Source organism: Meles meles, chromosome 6 (assembly GCF_922984935.1).
Source record: "Meles meles chromosome 6, mMelMel3.1 paternal haplotype, whole genome shotgun sequence".
Lineage (NCBI taxonomy): Eukaryota > Metazoa > Chordata > Mammalia > Carnivora > Mustelidae > Meles > Meles meles.
In genome coordinates, this window is record NC_060071.1 from 26,817,399 (window position 1) to 26,843,233 (window position 25,835).

General features: G+C 40.3%; 1 protein-coding gene across 3 annotated transcripts in view; it reads left to right on the top strand.

Moving 5' to 3' along the window:
• Positions 1-25,835, top strand: part of GABRA5 (gamma-aminobutyric acid type A receptor subunit alpha5) — an 84,417-nt gene that overhangs the window by 13,654 nt on the left and 44,928 nt on the right. For all 3 annotated transcript variants that reach the window (XM_046008807.1, XM_046008806.1, XM_046008808.1), the window contains exons 4-6: positions 2,631-2,752; positions 4,608-4,675; positions 4,787-5,007. In XM_046008807.1, the coding sequence (XP_045864763.1) occupies positions 2,631-2,752; positions 4,608-4,675; positions 4,787-5,007 (411 nt within the window). The remainder of the gene's footprint in view (positions 1-2,630; positions 2,753-4,607; positions 4,676-4,786; positions 5,008-25,835) is intronic.

Genomic DNA, 25,835 nt, shown 5'->3' on the forward strand with positions numbered 1-25,835 from the left:
GATAGTGTTTCTTTGGAACTATAGTGAAGCACACAGAGCACCAGAGGGCCAAGGGAGGCAACGGTCATGGAGATGACCTCTACAAGCGCACAGTGTCTGGAACATCTTGGATGGTCAGTGATGTAGTCAAGGTTTGTCTCCTAATAGCCAGGGCTGTTCAGATCAAATGTAATTTAAGAACACTTCACAACAGATAGTAAATAGCTTAGAAAAACATGCTTGAAACATCAATACACTTTTTCTTTTCTCTTTTTCTGATTCATAGTGATATTTTAATTAAAAATTGAGATATAACTGATCATATGATATGTTGATTTGATACATGTATATATTGCAATATGATTACCAGTGTAGCCTTAGCTAACACCTCCATCATTTCTCATAATTACCATTTCTTCTGAGGCTCCTGGGTGGCTCAGTTAAGTGTCTGCCTTCAGCGTAGGTCATGATCTTAGGGTCCTAGGATCAAGCCCTGCATAGGGCTCCCTTCTGGGCAGAGAGCCTGCTTCTCCCTCTCCCTCTGCCTGCTGCTCCCCCAGCTTGTGCTCTCTCTATCTAATGAAAAAATTAAAAAAAAAAAACACATTTCTTTTTTGTGGTTAAAACATTTAAGAGAGAATCTTTTGGCAGTTTTGAAGTTTATAATATAGTAACTGACTATAATCACTATACTGTGCATTAGATCTCCAGAACTTACTCATCTTCCAGTTACAAGTTCGTATTCTTTGACCAGCATCCCCAGAATTCCCCACCCCTAACCCCTGCTAACTGCCATCCTACTATTTCTGCAAGTTTTTTTTAGGTTGCACAAGGAAGTGATCTGCTTTCTCTACTGGTGTGTATGCTGTCCCCTCCATGCTAAGTTAAAAGCCAGTGAAGCGCCCCTCCCCAACCCAGACAGTTAAACATGGCCTAGAATTAAATAACCAAACTTGTTGATAAGAGTTATGACCACCATAAGAAGTGGACAGTGAGGCCAGATTTAGTTTGAGCAGTTTACTCAATTGGGCAAGTACAAAATGTCACTGTTTCTTTCTCTCACAAACCCAAGGGACAGTGGTAAGGCCTGTTGTCCTGATACTAGGTCTGTGAGGCTGAAGGTTTCATCATTCTCAAGTGTGAAACTACGGTGGATGTAAGAGGAAGGGAATTTGATATTTTCAAACACTAAGTCGCAGAGTAAAAAAAAAAAAGTCTGTGGTCTGCATATGAACAGGACTGAATTTTAGCTTGTTATAGTTTCAACTGTATGCTTAATGGTGATGTGAAAATTAGATCAAAAGAACTTTATGCTCTCTCATTCAAAAGGAAATAGCTTTAAAGCAGTAAAGAATTGATCTGTTTAGATGCAATCAATACAAATGACTGAGTTTCAAGAACTGGGTGGGGCAAGCATACATCGATTCTGCCCTCAACATCCAACTGCTGATGGTTGGTCTTACTCTCATTTCAGAGAATTTATAGCAAAGAAATCGCCATTAGTAGAGCTGGGGCACCGTAAGAGACACTTCAGGGAAATCCCAGGGATCTCCTGTTCTCCCAAGTGCTCAGAGTGCTAAAAGTTCTACCTGAAGCCAAGCTATATGTGTAGGTCGAGGTCTTGGTAATTCCAAACATCTTGCTTTTTTGCAACATTTGAAAGCAGCCATAGAAACCTGTGGTGGGATCCATGTTCCTGAGGTGTATTACCTTCTTCTAGACTTAGGGTTTTCTTTCCCTCCCAAATAATTTCCTCAGTTTGCCCACGTCTGCCTGAGGCAGTTTCTCATTTCCTTCTGCTCCAGATCATCTACACAAATGTTTGGAACCTAGATAAATGCACTGAATTGGACTATCCAGGACTGTTCTAGGTTTTTCTTTGAAGGTTCAGCCTACTCTTCTTGGGGTTTTGCTATAAGTCTGATATGCTGGGTCATTCAGAATACTGTGCTCCCTAAGTCCCTGATCTGAGGTGATGCTGAGTAAACCCTGATAAGGGTTTTCAGTCCGGTCTTTACAATTCATGTCTTCTGGGTCATGTGCCTTGGCTGGAGCTGAATGTGCCAGCAACAAGCAGTGCTGAAGAGTGAGGAAGCCCAGAGACATTTCACAAACTTGATTGTTTCTGTTACCATATGCTCTAATTCTGGCATACTTCTCATGGCACAAATGCTCCCAGTTAGGGATGCAGTGAAATTTGGGCCCACCAGTCTTTCGAATTGCATCATTTTGAATATCTTTTCCACAGTCCGCTGCTCATTACAGGTGATTCATTAACAATATGAAGACTCAGTTTTTCTGTGTTTAAACCAAACATCTGAACTCTTTTAAGAGTGGATTAGGCACTGCTAGTCTAAGTTTTAAAAATGGCTATAATCCTAATAGAAACTGTGCCTCAGAATCAGGCAAAGATGGTTTTGAGCATCATGTTCTGTTGATGGATGACCAGCCCAGAACCAGCACACTCTATGGAAATTCCAGAATTAAGGTTTGTCTGTGAAAAACAATAGCCTAAATTAGTAGAGGAGATGTTTTTCAGGTGCCCTCCCTCCAAGGCAAGTCACCATATTGGTTTCTCGTTTCTGTATTTTGAGAAGAATTTGTAAAAAATATTTAATACACGTTTGAATTCTTGTTTCTCTGTTAAAAAGCTTTTCACAGATGCCAACGAGTTCAGTAAAAGATGAGACCAATGACAACATCACAATATTTACCAGGATCTTGGATGGGCTTTTGGATGGCTATGACAATAGACTGCGGCCTGGCCTTGGAGGTGAGTAGGTTCTCCTCTGCTGTAGCCCACTAACTTACATCTGCTGTGATGCAGACCATTCATTCAAGAGCTCCCTTGCCAGGAGTTTGAACTGATGGTTGTTGCAAAGGTTTCCAGTATTCTTTGTTGTCATTCCCCAGGTACAAGAAGCTGGGGGATGTGGTTTCTCTGCAAAACTCCCTTTTCTTCAGATAATCCATCCATTCTGCTTTACTTAGGGAGGAAACAGTTCCTCTGTGTTACTAAAGCCAAAATTACCTTATGCTAAGAAATAACGCATAATCAACTTCCTACTCTCATATTGATGCAAATCCTTTTTGCAAATCCTTTCCACAATCCATTGTTTAATGCAATTGCTCTTTGTATCTTCATATATTATGTTTAATTTTTTCACTAGGACCATAATCATTGTATTTACTTTAACCCCATGGAAGTTGATAAAAATAAGTGGTGAGTAAAATGTGTTTTCAGGGCACAATTAGAACAGCCTAATTTTGTGCTGAGACTCATGTACTGTCTCCAGGCTTGTGCAGTGCCCTTGGCTCTAGCTGATTTAGATGTGGTGCATTTGAACTTGCTCCATTAGGTAAGTTAGAGACCCTCTAGCAACTACATTCTTAGAGGAAAAAAGTTCTTTTCCATTATTGCATTTTTAGCAGGGAGATTCACTTAAAGCACGAATTGCCATTCATTACATTTTTGGCAGAAAAAGTCCACAAAGCCTCCTTGACACGGTCTTACTCCACCTTCTGACTTATGCCCCTAGGCCTCTTATGTCCAGAAGCCCCTGTCTCTTTGAACACATCCACAAGGATCAAAGTATGTAGTGATCCAGTGAGTTGCTGCTACACAGTATTCTCTCCTCCACCCAGTATGTGGCACACTTCTGTGGTGCAGGATCCTGAGAACACAGAGAGCCAAAGGGGCTGGCTACTGGGGCTGGCATCTTAGTGGGCAGGGAAAGCACACACATCATGCTAACACCTGCACATACATAACTACACACCATGCACATCTATGATTACCATGCAGTGAGATGTCCGGAGAAAAAGGTCCCCCTCGCCACCCCCCCCAACCCCCTAGCTGTGACTCAGCAATGCTACCAATGGCATGACAGTATTTATAGTGAACTGTAGTGTACTGTTAACGGTCCCCATTCATGACCACGGGGCCTGGGTGATGTCCAGGGAGCACACACTTTTCCCCTCAATATTATCAGCTACTTTTATTGCTCTATAAATTTCAATAATTGTAACTGATATAATAGTCTGTCGTGATAGAAATTTCTAAACAATTCAGAATGCAACATAAGGTGAGATGGGTCTTCTCAAGCGGTCCTGTCCCAAGCTACACTGTGGACACGTTCTCATACTGCCTTTGCCAAAAACCACCCACTGCTATAATCTGGAGCAGACATTCTTTCAGATCTTAATCCCCTCATCAGAACTGCCTAACCCTTTTAAAAGACGATGATTGGTGTGGGATAGCGGGTTACACAGTGTGAGATTGGGAGTACTGTTCCAGGTCTAAGGAGGAGGAAAACTAAAGCTCACCCCAGGTCCCACAGCAACGATCCCTTTCTTCTCTGTTCAGGACTGATCCTCACGGGGCAAGAAGTACAATGAGAGCCAACACCCTTTCCTAACACGATGGGCATTTTATTTTCCTGCTGTAGTTTGGAGCAGTTTGGCTTCCTTTGGTGTTTGTTAAGTTTTCCAGATTCAACAAACACATTATTAAAGCCCTGTGATTGCCAAGAGTGAGATTGGTTCCTAGACTAAGGACATAATGACGCTGTGATGGGCGGATCTGTGGGAGCTCTGTGCCCAGGCAAGAACCTGTGTCTGTGTTTCAGAACGAATCACTCAGGTGAGGACAGACATCTACGTCACCAGCTTCGGCCCGGTATCCGACACAGAAATGGTAGGTCCCAGGGCATGGCCCCACCCAGACCATTCTAAATAGGCACTGAAACAACTCCCCGAAGGGCCTTCTCTGCTGACAACATCACCCGGTTGCCTTTCTTTACATTAGGAATATACCATAGATGTGTTTTTCCGACAAAGCTGGAAGGATGAAAGGCTTCGGTTCAAAGGGCCCATGCAGCGCCTCCCTCTCAACAATCTTCTTGCCAGCAAAATCTGGACCCCAGACACATTCTTCCACAACGGGAAAAAGTCCATCGCTCACAACATGACCACACCCAACAAGCTGCTGAGGCTGGAGGACGACGGCACGCTGCTCTACACCATGCGGTGAGCACCTGCAGCGGCGGGGAGAGGGCACAGCGCCCTGGGCAGCCGCGCGCACAGCGCCCTGGGCAGCTGCGCACACAGCGCGCACATTCCGCCCTCACAGCGCGCACATTCCGCCCTCACAGTGCGCACATACCGCGCACACAGCGCACACATACCGTGCACACAGCGGCAGAAGTGGGGCTGCCAACAGTGCCTGGCCAGGGGTGCAGTGCAGGGTCCTTGCCGTCGCCTGTCTTGCCCTGGGGGATCCTAAAGCTTAACGGGTACAAAAATTGTTTTGTGTGTGTGAGCACCTGCATGTTTGGGATAGTTTTTGCCTTTTGACCTGTCCGTACTGATGTCCATGCGGATTATTTCGCTGAGCTGCAGTCGGCCTGTGTGTTTGCTATCTGTACTTGTTGGCTCAAGATAGAAAGCGTCTTTGGAACAGTGACGCAGATAATGTAAGTTAAGGGAAATTTATTTTATACAAAATTTTATTTAAAAAGATTTAAGGAGAATTATTTTTATTGAAGTTGTGCACCCTATAAATTTTAAAAGCCCATTTCTCACATGTTTTGAAAACATTCCAATACCGAGGTTAAATTTTAGTATTTCTAGTTTAAAATGATCAGTAGTCATTTTTAAATTCTGAATTATTCATTGCCTTCGAGTAAATCAATACATTGACTGGCGAGAAAGGCTCCTTTATAGCTTTTCAGTTTCCATGGTTGGCCTAAGTATTTTAAAAAAAAAAAAGATGTTTTTTAAATTAAAAAATAAAAAATCACTAAATCTAAGTTAGATTTTTAAAAAGAAATAACATGTATTTATATAAACATTATTGGAATTTTTCTGTCCACCTAATTTATAGTTCTTTACAATAAACTATGTTTGAAAGAAATAATCATAGTGGAAATAACACTGATGCTGCATCTTCTGAGGCTCCTGTCCTAACATATGTTCTGAGGAATGTTTTGACATATTGTGCCCCAAAGCTATTTGACAATAGATCTCGACTTTTCTTATAACAGCCCAATAAGGATTCTGATAAATGAGCCTATAATACACATCTCAGCATTTTGTACTATTTTTCACTCTTTTCTTTTCCCTACATTGATCTTGAACATGTTTTGACCATGAATGGAAACATAAATTGTGAACATCAGTGCCATGGGGCAGCCTGTTCTCCATGGAGAGAAGTATGTCAAAAGCTACAAAATATCTCAAGTGTTGAAATTAGTCCTTGGACATCATTCTTGTAAAAGAGAGTCAGTCTGTGCAGTGAATCCAAGGGCACTCTGTTCAGCCTTGTGAACAGAGAGCAGGTGTGGAGAGTCCCAGGTCTTAGAAGATGCTGGGTGGGATGAATGATTGGATGCCATTAATGTGGGGACCCCATGTGAGCCTGCTGTGTGCCTTCGTTCCATTCATAGAATAAAAATACCCCTAGTCCTCACAGATTATTGACCTTGATTCACATCTGGTTTCTAACACTGAGCAAGTGTAATTAGGCCCAAGACAGTGGGATGCTTTAATCTTGGTGCATGATTGTTTGACCAGGGCTAGGTAGGCCCCTTGTTTAGAAAGAGAAGGGATAGCAGAGGGTCCTCTTACTGAGTGTCTATATACCTGGCAACCTCACAAACAGCCTGGCCACTATGTGATATCATTTGCATTAACCAACAAAGAGAATGAGGCTCAGAGAGGTTTGGTAATCAACCCAAGGTCACACAGCTAGTGAGAAAAGCACTAGGAATTTGAATTCAGGTCTAAGCAATTTTCTTGATTAATTCACCACACTTGAAAATTGAAGAACACAGCATTACTAGACATATACTAGCTTTTTTCTTATTCTTGTCAAATATTATGCCCAGAAGGAAGATGATGAGAAACGGAGCAGCTTGTCAGCAGTAACTTTTCCTTGTTTATGCAGAGGATGTCTGCTAATGATTTGCAAAGTCGATAATGAGTTTTCTCTTTCAGTCATATACATTTGGAAAGTGTACATAGTTCCACTTGAAAGTGTTATGAACTTTATGTGATAGAACTATAGCTATAATTTGATAGCATTTTACCTATTGATGTAGCAAAGACAGTGTCATAAGACTAATAACAACAGCCATTGGGGTCTCCACAGCCCCAACCTGTCAGTGTTAGAGCCTTTCTGTTTAGCATTTGTGTCACTCCTGTCAAGCCTTTCAAAAACAATGGCATACTTAGATGTGGTAATTCCCATGTAATGTCATATTAAGGGAATAATTAAGAATATAGACTAAGCTTTAAGTACAAAGATTTCTATTAATATGTTACTTGTGGTAGCAGTCATTTAAAGGAATCTAAAAAATTCGCATTTTCCAACTAAAACTATATTTTTACATTTTTTTTTAAAGAGAGAGTGTGAATATGCGGGGGCAGGTGGGAGGAAGAGGGAAAGGGAGAGAGAGACTCTAAAGTAGGCTCCACATCCAGCAACAGAGCTTGACCGCATGACCCTGAGATCATGAGCTGAGCCAAAACCAAGTGTCAGAGGCTTAACTGACTGAGCCAGCTAGGCTCCCTGATTTTTATATTTTTATCTAGACTTTGGACCTAATGAAAAAGATGAAATATGAACGTGTAGAACAAACTAGGGTTCATGTGATGCTCTGAGACAAATGTCTAATAAAATACTGTTTTCAACTTCTAAAAGTAACTCCGTAAAGATTATGGTACATGAATGGCATTTATTTGTGTAAAATCCCTTCCATGCCCCAGAGATCATTTGAAGTAACATTCAAAGATACACACAGTTCTTAAGATGGAATTCTTTAAATAGGTGATTCCAAAAAAGCCAGGGGAACATTTGTTCCCAAATGTCTGCCAGAAAGTCTTAGGTGCTTGCCTGGAAGTGATTACCAATTTTGATTCTGAAGAACTTTCTACCACCAATGGGGCATCTGCTTATAGGATGTAAAGGTAAAAATCATCAGCTGCTCAGGATAATTCCATGGAGAATAGCAAACATTTCTGGTTGGGCCCTCAAGAAGAGGACGCATACAGAGTACTGAACAATTTGTTGAGGACAGTCTTTCAACAAACAGAGAGATACATTTCACAGAACTGTCCCCAGAGTTGTGGTTTAGACATTAGACAGGTGGCCAGGAAACCTCAAAGGGAACCCTAACATGGTGATTTCCTGGGAATGTCCCTTGCAGGATTGGAGAAAGGGGGTGCAGAGCCCAGAGCTTGACATCCGTCCATCCAGGGACCAAAGGACTTGTCTTTCTGGACAGCCTTGCTATTTTTTTTTTCTTTTCTTCCTGGGTAGAACTTGTGGTTGTCATCACATAGCGGTAGGTCCCAATTCCATGCCCAGGCAAACCCATGCAGTATAGGATGACCATGTCTCTCAGGGAACATGCCAAATCTGATGATCCATTTTCCTTTATGAACGTGTGACTTGGAAGACAATGCCTTCCTCTCATCTCCCCACTCCCCCCATCTTCTAATAGTGCAAATTCTTGTGAGACCCACAGTGATGACCACTTTAGGGCATAGTTCTCTGGTCTTTGGGCCTCTGGCAGAAGAGCAAGTCTCTCTTATTTTCTTGTGATGGAAACCACAATAGGCAAGAAAGAATTTACTAGAAGGCAGGCTCTGCTAGGACCATATGATTCTGCCTGTCTCAGAAAACCTGAATGCCATTCTATCCAAGATCACCTCACAAAATGCCTGTAATAGAGTCATCCGGGCAAATATTTTGCATTTCCTTTCGACCACCGCAGGGGTCATAGAATGCACCCTACATGGTAAAAGTACTGGACAGAGTCATGCACTGCATGCCACTCCACATTGTCACTTTCACACACTACATATTTGCCTGTGCTATTTTCATATGAAAAAGGCATTTTTTACAACTTTTATAAGCATCTTTATTATGTGTGTTTTTAAACACTACTCTGAATGCTTTTAAAAATGACAAACACATCTCTTCACTAAAAAAAAAAAAACCACTGTTCTTTTCCTACCAAGCAAATACAGAACTTTTAATTTTAGTTATTACAATTGTTTTTAAATACTTCTTCACATGAATTATGGAAGATCTATCATCTTTTCCCTGAAATAACACTCTTCTAAAAGTTTCCTGCACATACAGATCTCATAAGCACCTTTATTACATGTGCTTTTGACACTTATCGTAATAGAATGGTGTATCTTTATCATTGCTTACACCCCGTTTAGATTTTCGTGGAAAGCCTAGCTTTGAATTGAGGAACGATGATGTAGTGAAAAGAGCATGGAATTTAGGGTTAGGCTGACTTAAGTTAAAGTCCTGACTCTGTCACTTAGTAGTCATGAGTCCTTGGTCATTTTATCTTTTAGAGCCATTTTTGTTGTGTTTCTGTTCTTACTAAGCAGTAAAGCTGTAGGGTCTGAGAATTTGTTTGAAAACTAGTAGTAGATACACTGATTCCTGGAATGGCCACTGGGAGGCAGCATAGTCACATTTTTGCATGGTAATTGGCAGCATCTGTTACAGTTAGAAGACCAGTAATTTGAAGGAAGTTATATGTATATTATACGTGTTTGACTTGTGGATAACATATTTAAAGGAAATTATACATTTATAAGTAGAAGTTTTAAACAGTGCACTGATATGTATATGTACCCTTATATATCTGTATTTATATACACATATACACACACCAATGTGTAGATAAAAATGTCTTTCATGATGCCAACAGATATGCTGGCTAAATATTGCAGTATTTAAGATAACCTTTATTTTAATGACAAGGACCAAAACGTGAATTAAGAATTTGTAAAACATGGAAAATCACCAAGTATGGAGTACAGCAATAATAACACTCAGACCAAAGGGAATCAATGTTTAAAGTTTGGTGCGTATCATGTACATGTTTTTGTGTGTATACCTGTGTATATCAGTGTATGTCTGCACACATACTCTCCTATAGCTTTTGAGTGGTCTCGCTCTCTGAAAAGTTTTTTTGTAAGTAGTTTTTATAATTTAAAATATATTGAAAACTCTGCCTCACCCCCCCATCATTAAACATCATTCTGAAATGTCATGGTCCATCATGTTCCATCATGTGGATATCCTGTCATTATATGGCATCTAACAAAAATTCATGTCCTTTCCATTATTCCTGTCATAAGCAACATTGCCATGCAAACTCATAATTATATCTTTGGGATAAATTCCAATAACTGACCAAAAGGTGAGACTTTTGATATCCACTTCCAAATTGTTCTTTAGAAAAACTAGCAATTTCCTTTTCACCAGTAGTGGGAGTGGAAATCCTATCTATTACTTCCGTCTTCACACTTTATATGCAAAGACGAAGATGGAGTGTTGCCCATTTTTGCTACACAAGATGTTATTGGTAGCCACTGTCTAAAAGTTGACTCATCCTGAGATTTCTAGTAACATGGGCTTTCTTCTTCCCCTTTGGGAAATGACTCCCACAGGACAGCATGTGCACTGTCTTGACTAAGAAGGGTCTAAATTTGGGGACATGCAACCTGACCTGCACACCACCATTCTGATCTCCATTACACACACATCCACACCCTCCCTCAGTTTCCTCAGCCATTGAAAACCAAGACTTCCCCAGGACTTCTTCATGACGTCTCCTGCTCTCCATCAGTCTGTTGCACCCTGACCCACCTGTGGGTCCTCCGTGTTTTGTGGCACCCTGAGTAATCTCGTTCCCAGCACCTGGCACCTGGTCTGGCCCTCAAGAGGAATGTCTTGCATCTTTATGCAGGGGCAGTGGTAATGGAATGCATGGCATTGCCTTCTTTTAGCCTAGGCCTTCCCACTTCTCAGACCTTAGTTTGAGGGACTGAGACAGGAGACCTGCAGAATTTCTCTTTCACAAACGTGCTCAATGCATAGATTTCCACCCGTTTATAAAGACTTGAGTCGATGTTTGGCTAACAATTTGTATTTGTGGGATACAAATAAAGATATTTTAATGCGTACTTCTTGCATATTTGGTTTGAAAACATGACTGGAATAATCCTAGGTCAATTCAATCTGGTCAGTCTGGACTTTTGGACTGTTAGGCACACATTTCATGAAGGACACCTCATCTTTTGCAAATGGGCCATCTCTAGCACATCTTTGTCTTCTGAGGTCCTGACCCCACACAAGCTGTAAGATACTCTCTACTAGTGAGAGAGAAGCCAGGCTTCTGGTCAGCTCTTCACTTTCTTGTCCAGGCAGGGACCTTCTTGGAAATGAGCCACCTACAAGCTTGGGGCCATGTCTTCAAAAGGTTTCCAGGAATCTCTAGCGACTGCTCTTTGGAGGTAATGGTTGCAAGTTCTGGGTGGAAACCACCAGGAAGCTGCTGGCTCGGGTCTTGGCTCCAGGACCCCCCAGCCCCAGACCCCCAGCCTCACAAAGTTAATGCCTGACAAGAAAGAACCATTTAAGCTGGTCTGCTAATTACTTTTCAGAAACGTGTAGCCTTTATTGTGTGCTGGGTGCTCCAGAAACGTAATTTCCTAAAACCCTAAGATTTTAGTACCATCATTATACCCATCGGCAGATGAGGAATTAGACCATCACTAAAGCCCAAATGCCAAATCCATCTTCCTGTATCTGTTTTGATATAATATCTAAGAAGTATGCAATAGGAAGCTATGCACACCTTTTTGCCAACACAGGTGAAAATAATGTCCACCAGGTGGTACTATGCCAATTTAGGATAGAGACGTTTCTTTCTTTTTTTTTTAATTTTTTAATTTCTTTTCAGCGTAACAGAATTCATTGTTTTTGCACCATACCCAGTGCTCCATGCAATGCGTGCCCTCCATAATACCCAACCACCAGGCTCACCCAACCTCCCACCCCCCACGCCTTCAAAACCCTCAGATTGCTTTTCAGAGTCCACAGTCTCTCATGGTTCATCTCCCCCTCCAATTTCCCTCAACTAGATAGAGAGCGTTTCTGACCCTGCTACTTTACCAGATTCAACTAAAGCACTGGTTTTACTAAAACACTTTCAGGGCAGGGAGGGGGACCTGTTGCATTTCTGGAGTGTGTTGCATGGAAATGAAGTTGGCATATCTGCAACAGATCTGAGGATGCTCAGAGCCAAGAAATCCATCCTTAGTCCCACACTTTCCCCGGTGTATAATCAGCTTGAAACTACCACCAAGCCATTGTGTCACCAGAGTGCTGACTTACACATTTAAGAGGGTGCTGAAAAGGTCCTTCCCTTCCTTCACCTGGAAAAAGTGAATAACCAGCTCTCCTCTTATCAACTAGGATTATGGTCAACCAATGCTGAAATTGGTCATCTCATCTCATGCTCACTCTCTCCATGCTTTGAGTTTGAGATGATCCATAAATATTAGACAAGTGTCTTGGGTAATATTAAATTTAGAGTAGTCATTGTCTTGGTAATGTGGCCAATGCAGTGAGGCTTTCTCGATTTGCCCTGAAAATAATGAGGAATTTGTCTGATGTGTATGGAAAGGAAAGCGATGCTTATGGAAAAGAAGGAAAAAGTGGTAGAGTTCTCCACACTTAAAATATTTCCCAGGTAGCCTGGAGTCATGAGTTTTTGTTACTGTCTTTCCTATAATCTACGTTCTTCAATACAGTAGCCTATAGACACATATGGCATGTTAAAGTTAAATCAAATTTGAGGGGCGCCTGGGTGGCTCAGTTGGTTAAGCAACTGCCTTCAGCTTAGGTCATGATCCCAGGGTCCTGGAATCGAGTCCCATGTCAGGCTCCTTACTCTGCAGGGAGCCTGCTTCTCCCATTCCCTGTGCCTGCTATTCTGCCTGCTTGTGCTCTCTCTCTCTCCCTGTCAAATAAAAAACAAACAAAAAAACATAAGCTCTCTCTTAAAAAAACAAATTGAAATTCTGTGCCTTAGTTGTATTAGCTTATGTCAAGAGGCCAGTAGCTAGTTGTGGAGTGGCTTCAGTATTGGACAGAACAGATATAGGTCATTTAGGTTATCACAGAAAGTTCCATTGCAGTCAGCGTGGTTTAAGAGAAGCAAAAACAGTTTTTAGTGGTCATCTTTATCCACTGGCCCTTATTGGCTTATGATGTGCAAAGCACCATAAGCCAATAGGAATGAATAAAAAACAGTGGTCCAAGGATGCTGGGGAATCCTCAGACTTCAAAAATATTTTAAAATAGTTTAAGGATAGTTAAAGCACTTATGCTGTAATCGTTTACTTACATATTTATTTTTCAGGTTTTCTGAGATGTAACTGACAGAATATGGTGTAAGTTTAAGTGTACAACATGTTGTTTTGATACACTTATATATGGTAAAATGATTGCCACCTCCATCAGATCACATAACTACCTTTTTTTTCTTTTTGATGAGAACATTTAAGATGTACTCTCTTAGCAACTTTCAAGTATATAATACAGTATTATTAGCTGTCATAATTATACTCTACATCAGATTTCCAGAATGTAATCATCTTATAAGTTTACACTTTTGACCAAATCTTCCCCGCTCCCACACCAGCCAGCCCCTAGCAACCATCAACCTACTCTCTATGAGTTCAGATCTTTTAGATTATGCATTTAAGTGGTACCATATAGTGTGCCTTCTCTGACTTGTAACATGTAACATAATGCCTTCAAAGTTCATTTATGATTACTGCAAGTGGCATGATTTCCATTTTTCTTATAGTTGAATAATACTCCATTTTATAAGTATACCACATTGTCTTTATCCATTCATCCACAGAAGAGCACCTGGATAGCTGCCAAGTTTCTTGACTATTGTGAATAATGCTGCACTGAATATGGGAATGCTGATGTCTCCTTAAGATCTTAGTTTTATTTCCTTTGGCTATATACTGAGAAGTGCGGTTGTGGGATCATAGGGTAGTTCTATTTTTTTAAATTTTTTTGAGGAACCTTTATACTGTTTCCATAGTGACTGTACCAATTTGCATTCCCACTAACAGTTTACAAGGGTTCACTTTTCTCCACATTCTTGTCAACAGTTTTTATCTCTTATTTTCTGATGATAGCCATCCTGACAGGTGTAGTTTACTATAGTCCACTTCTTAATTTTTGCTTTTGTTGCTGGTGCTGTTTGTTGCCAAAATATCGTTGCCAAGACCAGTGCCAAGGAGCACTTTCTTCTAGGAGTTTTATGATTTCTGGTCTTATGTTTAAGCCTTTAATCCATTTCAAGTTATTTTTTGTGAGCGATATAAGATGGGTTCTAATTTCATTTGTCTACATGTAGTTGCCAATTTTTCCCAACACAATTGAAGAGACTATTTTTTTGCCAATGAGCTTGTTTGGCTCCTTTGTCAAACATTGGTTGATTGTATATATGAGTATTTCTTTCTGGGCTCTTGACTGTTCCATTGGTCTATGTGTTTATATTTAAGTGAGTACAACCTAGTGCTTTGATTACGGCAGCTTCACAATATAGTCGAAATCTGGACGCGTGATCCTCTAGCTCTGTTCTTTGTTCTAAGGACAGCTTTGGCTGTTTAGAGTCTTTGGTGGTTCCATAGGAATTTTAGGATTGTTTTTTCTACTTCTGTGATCAAATTCCATTAGAATTCTGGTGGGGATTACATTGAACATATAGATGGCTTTTGGTAATATGGACATTTTAACAAGGTTGAGTCTTCTGACCCATGAACACAGAATTTGTGTTTGTTCGTATTTTCTTCATTCGATTTCTTTCACCAAAGTCATGTAGTTTTCATCTTTAACATCCTTAGTTAAACTCATTTTTAAGTCTTTTATTGTTATTTCATTTTCAAATGCCTCATTGTTAGTGTAGCGAAACACAACTAATTTCTGCGTGTTGGTGTGGTATTCTGCAATTTTGTTAATTCTGACAGTTTCTTGGTTGAGTCTTTAGGATTCTGTCTATATAAGGTCCTATCATCTGCAAACAAAGAGGGGTTTTACTTATTTATTTCCAATTTGGATAGCTTTTATTTCTTTTTCTTCACCGATTGCTCTGGCCAGCACTCCAGTACTATGTTGAATAGGAGAGGTGAGAGTGATCTTAGAGGAAAAACTTACAAACTTTCACCATTGAGTATAATGTTAGCTGTGGTCTTGTCATATGACTTTTTTATGTTATGTTTCTTTTATACCAAATTTGTTCAGTGTTTTTATCATGAAAGCGTGTTGTAGTTTGTCAGATAGTTTTTTACATCTATTGAGATGATCATATGATTTTTATCTTTTATCCTATTAATTTGGTGTTTCATATTTATTGATTTGTGTATATTGAAACATCCTTGAATCCCAGGAGTAAATCCTGTTTGATCATGGTGTGTGGACCTTCTTTTTCTAGTTTCTGTTTAAATTCTAGTTAGTTAACATATGGTGTTATAGTAGTTTCAGGTGTACAATATAGTAATTCAGCACTTCCATACATCACCCAGTGCTCATCACAAGGACTGTCCTTAATCCCCATCACCTATTTAACCCATCTCCCCACCACACTCCCCTCTGGTAACCATCAGTTTGTTCTATATAGTTAAGAGTCTGTTTCTTTGTTTACCTCTCTCTTTCCCCCTGCCATACTCCTTTGTTTTGTTTGCTAAATTCCACATATGAGTGAAGTCATGTAGTATTGTCTTTCTCTGACTGACTTATTTTTCTTCACATAATACTCTCTAGCTCCATCTATGTCAGAACAAAATACAGGATTTGATTATTTTTAATGGCTGAGTAATATCCGTGTGTGTGTGTGTGTGTGTGTGTGTGTGTGTGTGTGTGTCCATAATTTGGCTATTGTAGATAATGCTTCTGTAAACATCAGGGTGCATGTATCCCTTTGAATTAGTGGTTTTGTATTTTGGGGGTAAATACCCAGTAGTGCAATTGCTGGAAGGTAAGATAGTTCTATTTTTAACTTTTTGAGGAAACTCCATAGTGTTTTTCAGAGTGGCTGAACCAGTTTGCTTTCCTACCAACAGTGCAGGAGGGTTCCCCTTTCTCCACATCCTCACCAACACCTGTTGTCCCTTGTGTTGTTGAGTTTAGCCATTCTGACAGGTGTGAGGTGGTATCTCGTTGTGGTTTCGATTTTTCCCAATGATCAGTGATGTTGGGCATCTTTCATGTATCTGTTCGCCATCTGATTGTCTTCCTTGGAGAAATGTCTGTTCCTTCCTTCGGCCCATTTTTAATTGGATTATTCATTTTGGGGTGTTAAGTTTTCTAAGTTATTTACATATTTTGGATGTATCTCATGTCATTTGCAAGTATCTTCTCTTATCCTATAGGTTGCCTTTTAGTTTTATTGATTGTTTCTTTTGCTCTGCAGGTTTTCATTTCGATGTAGTCCAAGTAGTTTATTTTTGCTTTTGTTTCTCTTGCCTTAGGAGACATATCTAGAAAGAAGTTGCCATGTCTCATGTCAGAGAAGTTAGTGCCTGTGTTCTATTCTAGGATTTTTATGGTTCTGAAACCATAAACCACGCGAGACCTGAGTCTCACATTTAGGTCTTCGATCCATTTTGAATTTATTTGTGTATATGGTGTAAGAAAGTGGTCCACTTCATTCTTTTGCATGTTGCTGTCTAGTTTTCTCAACATCAAAATGTTCAATTTGTTGAACAGTCATTTTTGCATTGAATATTTTTTCCTACTTTGTTAAAGATTAATTGACCATATAATCATAGGCTTATTTCTGGGTTTTCCATTTTGTTCTAGTGACCTGTGTGTCTATTTTTGTGCCAGTATCATCTTGTTTTGATTGCTACAGGTTTGTAACATAACTTGAAATCTGGAATTGTGATGCCTCCAGCTTTGCTTTTCTTTTTCAAGATTGCGTTGGCTATTTGGGATTTTTTGTGGTTCAATACCATGGTTCTTTAAATATAGTGTTAAATTGAACTTATTAATGTTTTGTTGGTGAATTTTTGCATCTGCATTCATCAGGGACATTTATCTGCTCTTTTTCTTTTTTATGGTGCCATTGTCTGGCCTTGCTATCAGGGTAATGCTGGCCTTGTAAGGTGAATTTTGGAGTGTTCTCTCCTCTTCGATTTTTGGAAGAGTTGAGAAGGATTGGTGCTTCTTCCTCTTTAAATGTTGTCAGATTTCACCACTGAAACCATCAGGTCCCGGACTTTTCTTTTTTGGAGGTTTTGATTCCTGATTCATTCTCCTCACTCATTATTCATCTGTTTAGATTTTCTTTCTTTCTGATTCAGTCTTGGTAGTTTGTATGTTTCTAGGAATCTATTTATCTTTTCTAGTTTGTCCATTTTGCTGGCAAATAGTAACTTATATCTGTTGGATCTATTTGGTCTAAAGTATAGTTCAAGTTCATGGTTTCTTTATTGATTTTTCTGTCTGGATGATGTATCTATTGTTGAAAATTAGGTATTGGGTCCTCCGCTTTTTTATTGTCTATTTCTTCTTTCAGATCTGTTAGTATTCGATTTAGGTTTTACATTTAGTATTACAGTTAGGTTTTCTAGTGTTGAGTGCATATATATCTGTGATTGTTATTTTCTTGATGAATTGATCTCTTTATCATTATATAATGACCTTCTTTTTCTCTTGTTACATTTTTTTGGCTTAAAATCTATTTTTTATATATATATAAGCATAGCTGTTCTTCCTCTCTTTTTGTTTCCATTTGCATGGAATCTTTTTTCATCTATTCACTTGGAGCCCATGTATGTCCTTAAATCTACACTGAATCTATTGTAGGTCACATGTAATTGGGTCTACCTTTGTTATCTATCCAGCCACTCTATATCTTTTGAATGGAAAATTTAATCCATTTACATTAAGTAGTTATTGACAGGGAAGAACTTACTAACATCATTTATTGTTTTCTTATTGTTTTGTAGTTCCCTTGTTCCTTTATTCCTCTCTTGTTCTCTTCTTTGTGAATTGATATTTACATGACGATTCCATAAAACATCTTATATATATCACAACATATTTTATGCTGATAACATTTATCCTCAATCACTACAAAATCTCTACCCTCTTATTCTCCCTTTTTATGTTTTTTTTTTTTTTAAAGATTTATTTATTTGACAGAGAGAAATCACAAGAGAGGCAGGCAGAGAGAGAGGAAGGGAAGCAGGCTCTCCGCTGAGCAGAGAGCCCGATGCGGGACTCGATCCCAGGACCCCGAGATCATGACCTGAGCTGAAGGCAGCGGCTTAACCCACTGAGCCACCCAGGCGCCCCTTTATGTTTTTTTTTAAAAGATTTTGTTTATTTTATTTATTTGACAGAGAGAAATCACAAGAGAGGCAGGCAGAGAGAGAGGAAGGGAAGCAGGCTCTCCACTGAGCAGAGAGCCCGATGTGGGACTCGATCCCAGGACCCTGAGATCATGACCTGAGCTGAAGGCAGCGGCTTAACCCACTGAGCCACCCAGGCGCCCCCTTTTTATGTTTTTAACATCAAAACTGATCACTTTTTGTATTGTGTGTCTATTAATGAATTATTATAGTCATAGTCATTTTTAATAATTTTTCCCTTTAAGCTTTATTAACATACCACCATATTAACAGTATTACAGAGTATTCTGAATTTGGCTATATACTTACCTTTACTGGTGTGTTATATTTTTTTCATATTACTGATCTGTGTCCCTTAATTTCAGCTTGAGGAACTCTTTTCAGCATTTCTTGTAAGACAGGACTGCTGACGAGGAAGTCCCTCAGCTTTTGTTTGCTAGGGAAAATCTTAGAGATACTTCATTTCTGAAGGAAAGCTTTACCCGGTAAAGTATTCTTCATTATTTTGTTTTGTTTTGCTTTAGTACTTTAGGCATATCATCTCATTCCCTTCTCCCCTGCAAGATCTTTGCTGAAAAATCAACTGGTAGCCTCATGGGGGTTCCCTTGTATGAGAGATTTTTTTTTCTTGCTGTTTTTGAAATTCCGTTTGTCTTTGATATTAGACAATTTGATTATAATTTGTCTTGGACAGTTTTATTATAAATTTGTTTGGAATTGAATTTTTGGGGTGACATACTAGCTTGTTGAATTTGGGTATCCAAATTTCTCCCCAACTTTAGGACATTCTCAGGTATTACTGCCTTAAATAAACTCAGGTATTATGGCTTTAAGCAAACTTTCCACTCCCTTCTCCCTCTCTTCTTCTCTCTGGTTATAGTGTAATAACTTCCCTTAAATTCCCTTAATAATGTCCTATAAATTCCATAGGTTTTCTCCATTCCTTTTCATTATTTTTCATTTTAACTTCTCTGGATAATTTCAATTTATTTATCTTCTAGCTCACTGATTGTCTCTTTTGCTTGGTGAGTCTGCTACTGTAGTTTCCATTGAATTCTTCATTGTAGTCATTGTCTTCTTCAGCTCCAGTGGTTTTGTTTTTGATTCTTTTTTCCCCCTATATCTTTGCTGATCTCCCCATTATGATCTTGTATAATTTACCTGAAGTTATTTGTCTGTATTCTCCTGTAGTTCTCAGAATATGTTTAGAACAATTACTTTGAATTCTTTGTTGGACAAATCCTGGATCTCCATTTCTTTGGGCCCAGTTACAAAAAGTTTATTGTGTTCCTTTGGTGGAATCATGTTTCACTGATTCTTTATGAATTCTGTGGCAAGCACTGCCGCAAGTGGCTGTAATAGCTGCTGGGTTCTTAGCAGCATCTCTATGGTCTGTGGCTAGGGATCAGGGCATGTGGCTGTGGTGGCTAGAGCCAGTGGACATGTGTTTGGTGGTGGCTAGAGCCAGTGGACATGTGTTTGGAGGTACCTGTATAGCGAGGGGCTGGTCACATGTAGTGGTGGGAGCCAGGACAATCAGCAAGACCTAGAGCCAGCTGTGGACTCACTGGCAGCATGGGGGCCCTGGCTGTTGGTGTGTAGTTCTGGGGCTGCTGGATTACACCACAGACACATAGTAGTGGAGACTAGTGATGGGGATCAGGCCAAGGCATCCTTGTGCATAGCCCAGAGGGCTAACTGCAGTTCCTGGGCTCCAGTGGGGGCACAGTGAGGAGGGACTCGGGCAGCTGGCATCAGTGACTGTGAATACCAGTGAGGCAAAAACTGGCAGAATCCGCAGGGGTTCCACGGTTCCAGGAGCTAGCCATTGGTTTCTTTGGTAATAAAATCTGCTGGGTTTGTCCGCATAGCAGATTACTGTGAACTGCTCTTGCTCCTACTGGGTGGCTGCTACTGGCAGTCCCTGTGTTTTCTGTTCTTCACCACCTCCGCTGTCTCATTGTCAGTCTTAGTTGGGTTGAACTGAAGCAGGAACTTAATGTGGTGCCTTGAAAGGCCTGGGAAGTGTGCTCCTGGCTCTAAGTAATGAAAGTTTGAGGGGTGGAATGATGGAGCCAAGCGAAGTTGTCTTCCTTTCCTTTCTTCTGTGTGGTTATCTGCAGGCTTTTGTTCCATTGTGTCACTAGAGTTTCTTAAGTGTACTTCAGTTCTCTAACAGAGCTGATTTTGTTTGTGGATAGCTGATTATTGATCTTTGTGGGGTTATAGATGCTGGGCTCTCCTAAGTTGCCATTTGGGTGATGTTACTTCCCTACAGTCTTTCAATTCGGGTGATTTTTTTTTTTCGAAAAGTATTTTGAAAGTATGAATAATCAAATAGACTATAAATATTTTAATGGACTTCTAATAAGGAAATAGTAAACAGTGCTAATCTAATTTTTATTATTGAAATTATTTTTGTTTAAAATTGAACCTGGCTTTTTTCCATAATGCTTTAGGCAATTTTAATAAGGTCAATAAATACACATTATTAAATGTAAGCCTAGGAAATGTTGTTTTCTGTTAGCATTGAGATACAGAAGAAAAAGAACATGGGAGAATAATAGGAGGGGACTTTCAGGCTGCGAGTAAGGCCAGAATGGCTTCTTTAAGTCACTTTGCATTTGTGGCTAGAAGGATGCAGCAGCATTGGGTGGGTAAGAAAAAGGGTGTGAGTAGATGTGCAGAGTTCAGTATTTTAAGGAAACGGGGGGAGGTTAATGTGGGGAGTGAGGTCCACTTTAATGTATTGGGGACCTCTCTTGGGTTTTAAGCTTAGGAGTCTGCTGCCTTGTGAAAAAAATATGGCTTAAAGAACTTAGGCTTCCAAGTGGCATCAAGGAGCCTTGTTTGCTTTATCTAGGTAGGAGATGAAGACAACTCTGCCAGAGGCAGAAGCCATGGGGGAAAAATGGACAGAGTCATTTTGGAGGGAAAACTTCCAGGATTTGCTGATAGAACTGAAATGGAGTGGTCTCTGAGAAGTGTGCAAAGTCATTCCCAGATCTGTCTTGCAGAAGTTGTGCTATTCCTCAAGGTAATGAATGGAAATGGAAGGACTGAATGGAAACACTTGGAAGGGCACCGGGGTTTCTTGAGAAGGTCAGAGAAAGGTTGAATTTTGTTTTAAATAGCTTGAGCTTGTGTAGTCTCTGAGACTGCTTAGTGATGATATGTAGTGCAGACAAAATGCAATCAAATTAGATGTTTATGTTTGGCACTCAGCATATTACTAAAGACTTTTCCTGAGTGTGGGGCAGCAGAGACCAAGCTCTGGGCACCAGGCAGTCAGTGCACTGGTGCTCAGACTTAGCAGGATGGCATACAGGCATGAACCTTTCCTTCAGGGCTCTGGGTGGTGTCCATTGCACTGGTGTTTGCCTGCATTGGGTGCCCTGTCAGGCCCGAAGCATACAAGCTATACTTTGCTTACCTAAATAACTGAAATTTTCAAATGCTTCTGAAGGACGTACTTCTTCCCTCTCCCTGCTCTACATTCTTGGTGCAGCTGAGCTAGTGAAAACATCCTTACGGAAGATGTCAGTGCTGAACTTGGAGCAATGTGTGAGCACGTGTGTGTTGTGGGGCGGGAGTAAGAGGATAGGCCTTAATCTCCTGACTGAAAGTATATTATTAAACAGGGAGAGGAGAGTCAAGACAGATCTGTTTGGACAGATCTCCCTGAGTGTTAATTTAAATAACTAAGCAGTGACCCTAGGAGCTGACCCATAGTCTGACTGCTTCCCTGCCTTCACTCAATCCTTCACTTAACCATCATTTTCTCTCTACTCGCTGTATCCCTTCACCAGGGCAAAAAAACTGCATTGAACACCATCCGTAGAACCTGGATGTCACCAAGATGGAGGGCTGGCAGATTTGGGAATACAGCAGTGAGTGAGGGGAGGCCTGGCTTTGTAAGTGGGAGAGGAAGGAGGAAGGAGTTCATAGAAGTCATACCTGAACTAAGTCTTGAGGAGGTGCAGAAGTTGGGGAGGAAGTGTGGAGTTGCAGGGGTGTCCCAGATATAGGGACAAACATGTACAAATGTGAAAGTATCAGTTGAAAAGCATATCCTGCAATAGGAATAATACCTAAATGATGGACAGGGACCGATTCAGAGGATCCCTGTATTCAGAGCAGTTCCTTTTGCTGTGGACTGTGGGAAGTTTTAGGGCAAGGATCAGAAGAACCTTTCCTGACCACCACATAGGCCACACATCTACTTTTCTACTCAGATGTCTGTGGAGTGGGAGGCCTCACTGTTTTCATTTAACAAGAGGGGACATCATGAGGTCAGAGACCACGTCAAAACCACCAGGTGAGAAAGTCCTGCCCTACACAGCAGGAGGCAGGAGGTCTGGACCCCTGGCCTGGGGACTGCCATGAACAGCAGCTACAGCATTCATTTGGAAAGAAAAAATCAAAATAAAAAACCTTCTGGAAGGGATCCATGTCTCCATGTAATAACTACAATTCTGTCTGAATACTTGGACTACTTAAAGAGAGACTAGCCATGTGCCTCGAGCATAAACCTTGTTCATCAGACCCGCTGGCAGGGATCTGGCTCTGTACTTCACCAGACGCTATCATCTCTTGGTCTCAGTTCCCATCAGGCAGATTAGAACAGTCACTGTAGCATCTTCTCAAGCTGGGGGAATCACCAATGAGATTGTGCAGGCAACTATCACAGCACCTCCCTGAGCTCCAGCCTCACACAGGAGGTCTTCTGTCCACACCCCCATCCTATGCGTGACAGTATGTGTTTTCTCACAGCTTTGGACTGTTGCACTTTCTTTGTCTTCTATTTACAATAAGTGGTCCAAGGTAGCCAAGGATCTTCTCCCAGTCACATCCAGATTCCCTGTTTCCCTTCGTCTCCATCTCTTGGACTCCAGAACACTGAGGCACTAAAGCATTTGTTGTCCTTCACGGCATGAGCCTTTGTTTTCCTGTATTCTCCACTCTACAACAATGTTCCTTTCCTCACTCACTAGGAAGGATGCTAAACCGTGTTATTCATGGCCACTCAAGGTGTGTTTCGTGCTCTCTCGAATGGAGGTTGGACATCTATTTTGCCCTGCTTTGTACATGATTGAAGTAAGGCTTGGCCACGTAGACCTAGAGAAAATAGGGTTCTTGTAGTGTTTTGTCTTCTGGTATCACTCTTGGATTTCTTTGAAAATTCATCTGCTTCTGTGGGTCCAACTACTCTCTGTCTACCTATATGCTTTAAGACACAGTCAAGCCCTGATTAATGGCCTACAGGACACCTCCTCATGCACATTCCACCAATGTTTGAAACTCATTCCAGTGTTCTCAAATAGTGACTGCTTCCCTAGTTCTTTGTTAACCAGCTGGTTTTGAATATCACTGCCTGCTTTTTTATTATTTATCTATCGTACTGCACTGGCCCTTCCAGGGGCCACCTTCTACCCAGCTAGCATGGTGCAGATCAATCATTGCCACTTGTAGGACATTCACTGTGTACTGGGGACATGACTAACCCACGGGGGGGCTTTTTACTGCTTTTTAAAAATTACACTGCTAAAAATAATGCACCATTTCTATGTCTATGACCCTTTACTGAGTAGTCTCGAACTCAGTAATTTGAAGAGTAGTGAGAGAAACCTGAAACCTTACCTGATTCACAGAAACTCAGAAACTCCAGATAGTCTAGAATATTTGTCTCGTTTTGTGGGAATGATAGACTGTCACAAAATGAGTTACTGTGCAATCCACATATAAGTGAAATTGTATGGTATTTGTCTTTTTCCAATTTGTCTTATTTCATTTAGCACAGTGCCCTCTGGGTCTATGTTGGCACAAATGGCAAGATTTCTTTTTTATTTTATGACTGAGTAATTAATATTCCATACACACACACCAATATTCTTTACACACACACACACACACACACACACACACACAATAAGACAAACAAAACAGAAACAAACTCTAAATACAGAGAACAAACTGGTGGTTGCCAGAGGGGTGATGGATAGGGGGATGGGTGAAATAGATAAAGAGGATTAAGAAGCATAAACTTCCAGTCGTGGAATATGTGAATCAAGGAGGTGAAAAGTACAGCATAGGGAATAAAGTCAATAATATGATAACTTTTTATGCTAACAAAAGGTAACCACCACATTCATACATTTCATAATGTATAGAATTGTTTAATTATGTTATACACTTGAAACTAATAAAATACTGTTATCAACTACTCTTCAGTAAAACAAGGAGATCACCTAAGTAGAAAATGGAGCATTTTGATATGTGAAGTGGAAAGAAGAGATTGAGAGCAATGACCCTGAGTGGCAGTTCTAAATGGAAAGTCAGAGCAAGTCTCTGAGTATGAAAAAGGAAATCCCTTCTGCTCAGTGAATAAAGGTCAACAGAAAACTCAGTGCAAGTCCTTGCATTTTGGAGGATGCAGGCTGCCACTCTGATCTGGCTGCCCTTAGATCAGTCTTCTTAGCCTCACTTAGTACATCAAGTGTCTGTGCCCCCACCTGCTGCAACACCATGCTTTCTATTAGCTCCCCAAAAGAAGGATGTGGTGTCATTATTTGAAAGATTCTGGGTCTTAAAACATGTTAAATAATATTCTAAAACCAGCTGAAATGTCCCATTCATCATCTTTAACATTCAGAAATCTGGAAGAAGGGATTCAGCAATTGAAAACAGCACCAGCTCACTACTTAGCATGCCCTATGCCCTAAGAACTCTTTGTAAGCTCAGTGGACTATTGTTTTTCTGTTCTTTATATAATTTATCTTGTCTTTAATATTTCTTTCCTTCAATTAGTTTTAGGTTTAATTTGCTTTTCTTTTTCTAGTTTATTAATGAGATTGTTTCCTCTTTTTTAATGTAGACATTTTATAGCTCTGAATTGCAACCTAGGGACTGTTTTTGTTGCATCCCAAAAGTTTTGGTATGCTGTGTTTTTCATTTCCGTTCATTTCAATGTTATTTTCTGGTTTTTTTTTTTTTGATTTTTTTTTTTATTATTTATCTATTTGACAGACAGAGATTACAAGTGAGCAGAGAGGCAGGCAGAGAGAGAGGAGGAAGCAGGCTCCCCGCTGAGCAGACAGCCCGATGTGGGGCTCGATCCCAGAACCCTGGGATCATGACCTGAGCCGAAGGCAGAGGCTTTAACTCACTGAGCCACCCAGGAGCCCCTCAATGTTATTTTCTGATTTCTCTTGTGATTTAGATTTGTTTGTTACTTAGTAATGTGTTTATGAAGTTTTCACTTTTCCTTCTCTTACTGATTTTTAATTTTTATTCCCCTGTGGTCAGAGGAGATACTCCGTATGATTTCAGTATTTTTAAATTTATTGAAACTTGTTTTGTGGCTGAATACATGGTCTATCCTAGATAACATTTCATGTGCCCTTAAAAAAATGTATATTCTCCTGTTGTTGGATGGAGTGCTCTGTATGTGGCTGCTTGGTCTGGTTTGTTTATAGTGTCTTCTCTTTAAGTCCTCTATTTTCTGACTAATATTATGTCCAGTTTTTCTAACCATTATTGAAAGTGAAGTATTGAAATGGGTTCATGTATGTGTATAATTCCTCTATGTTATGATACAT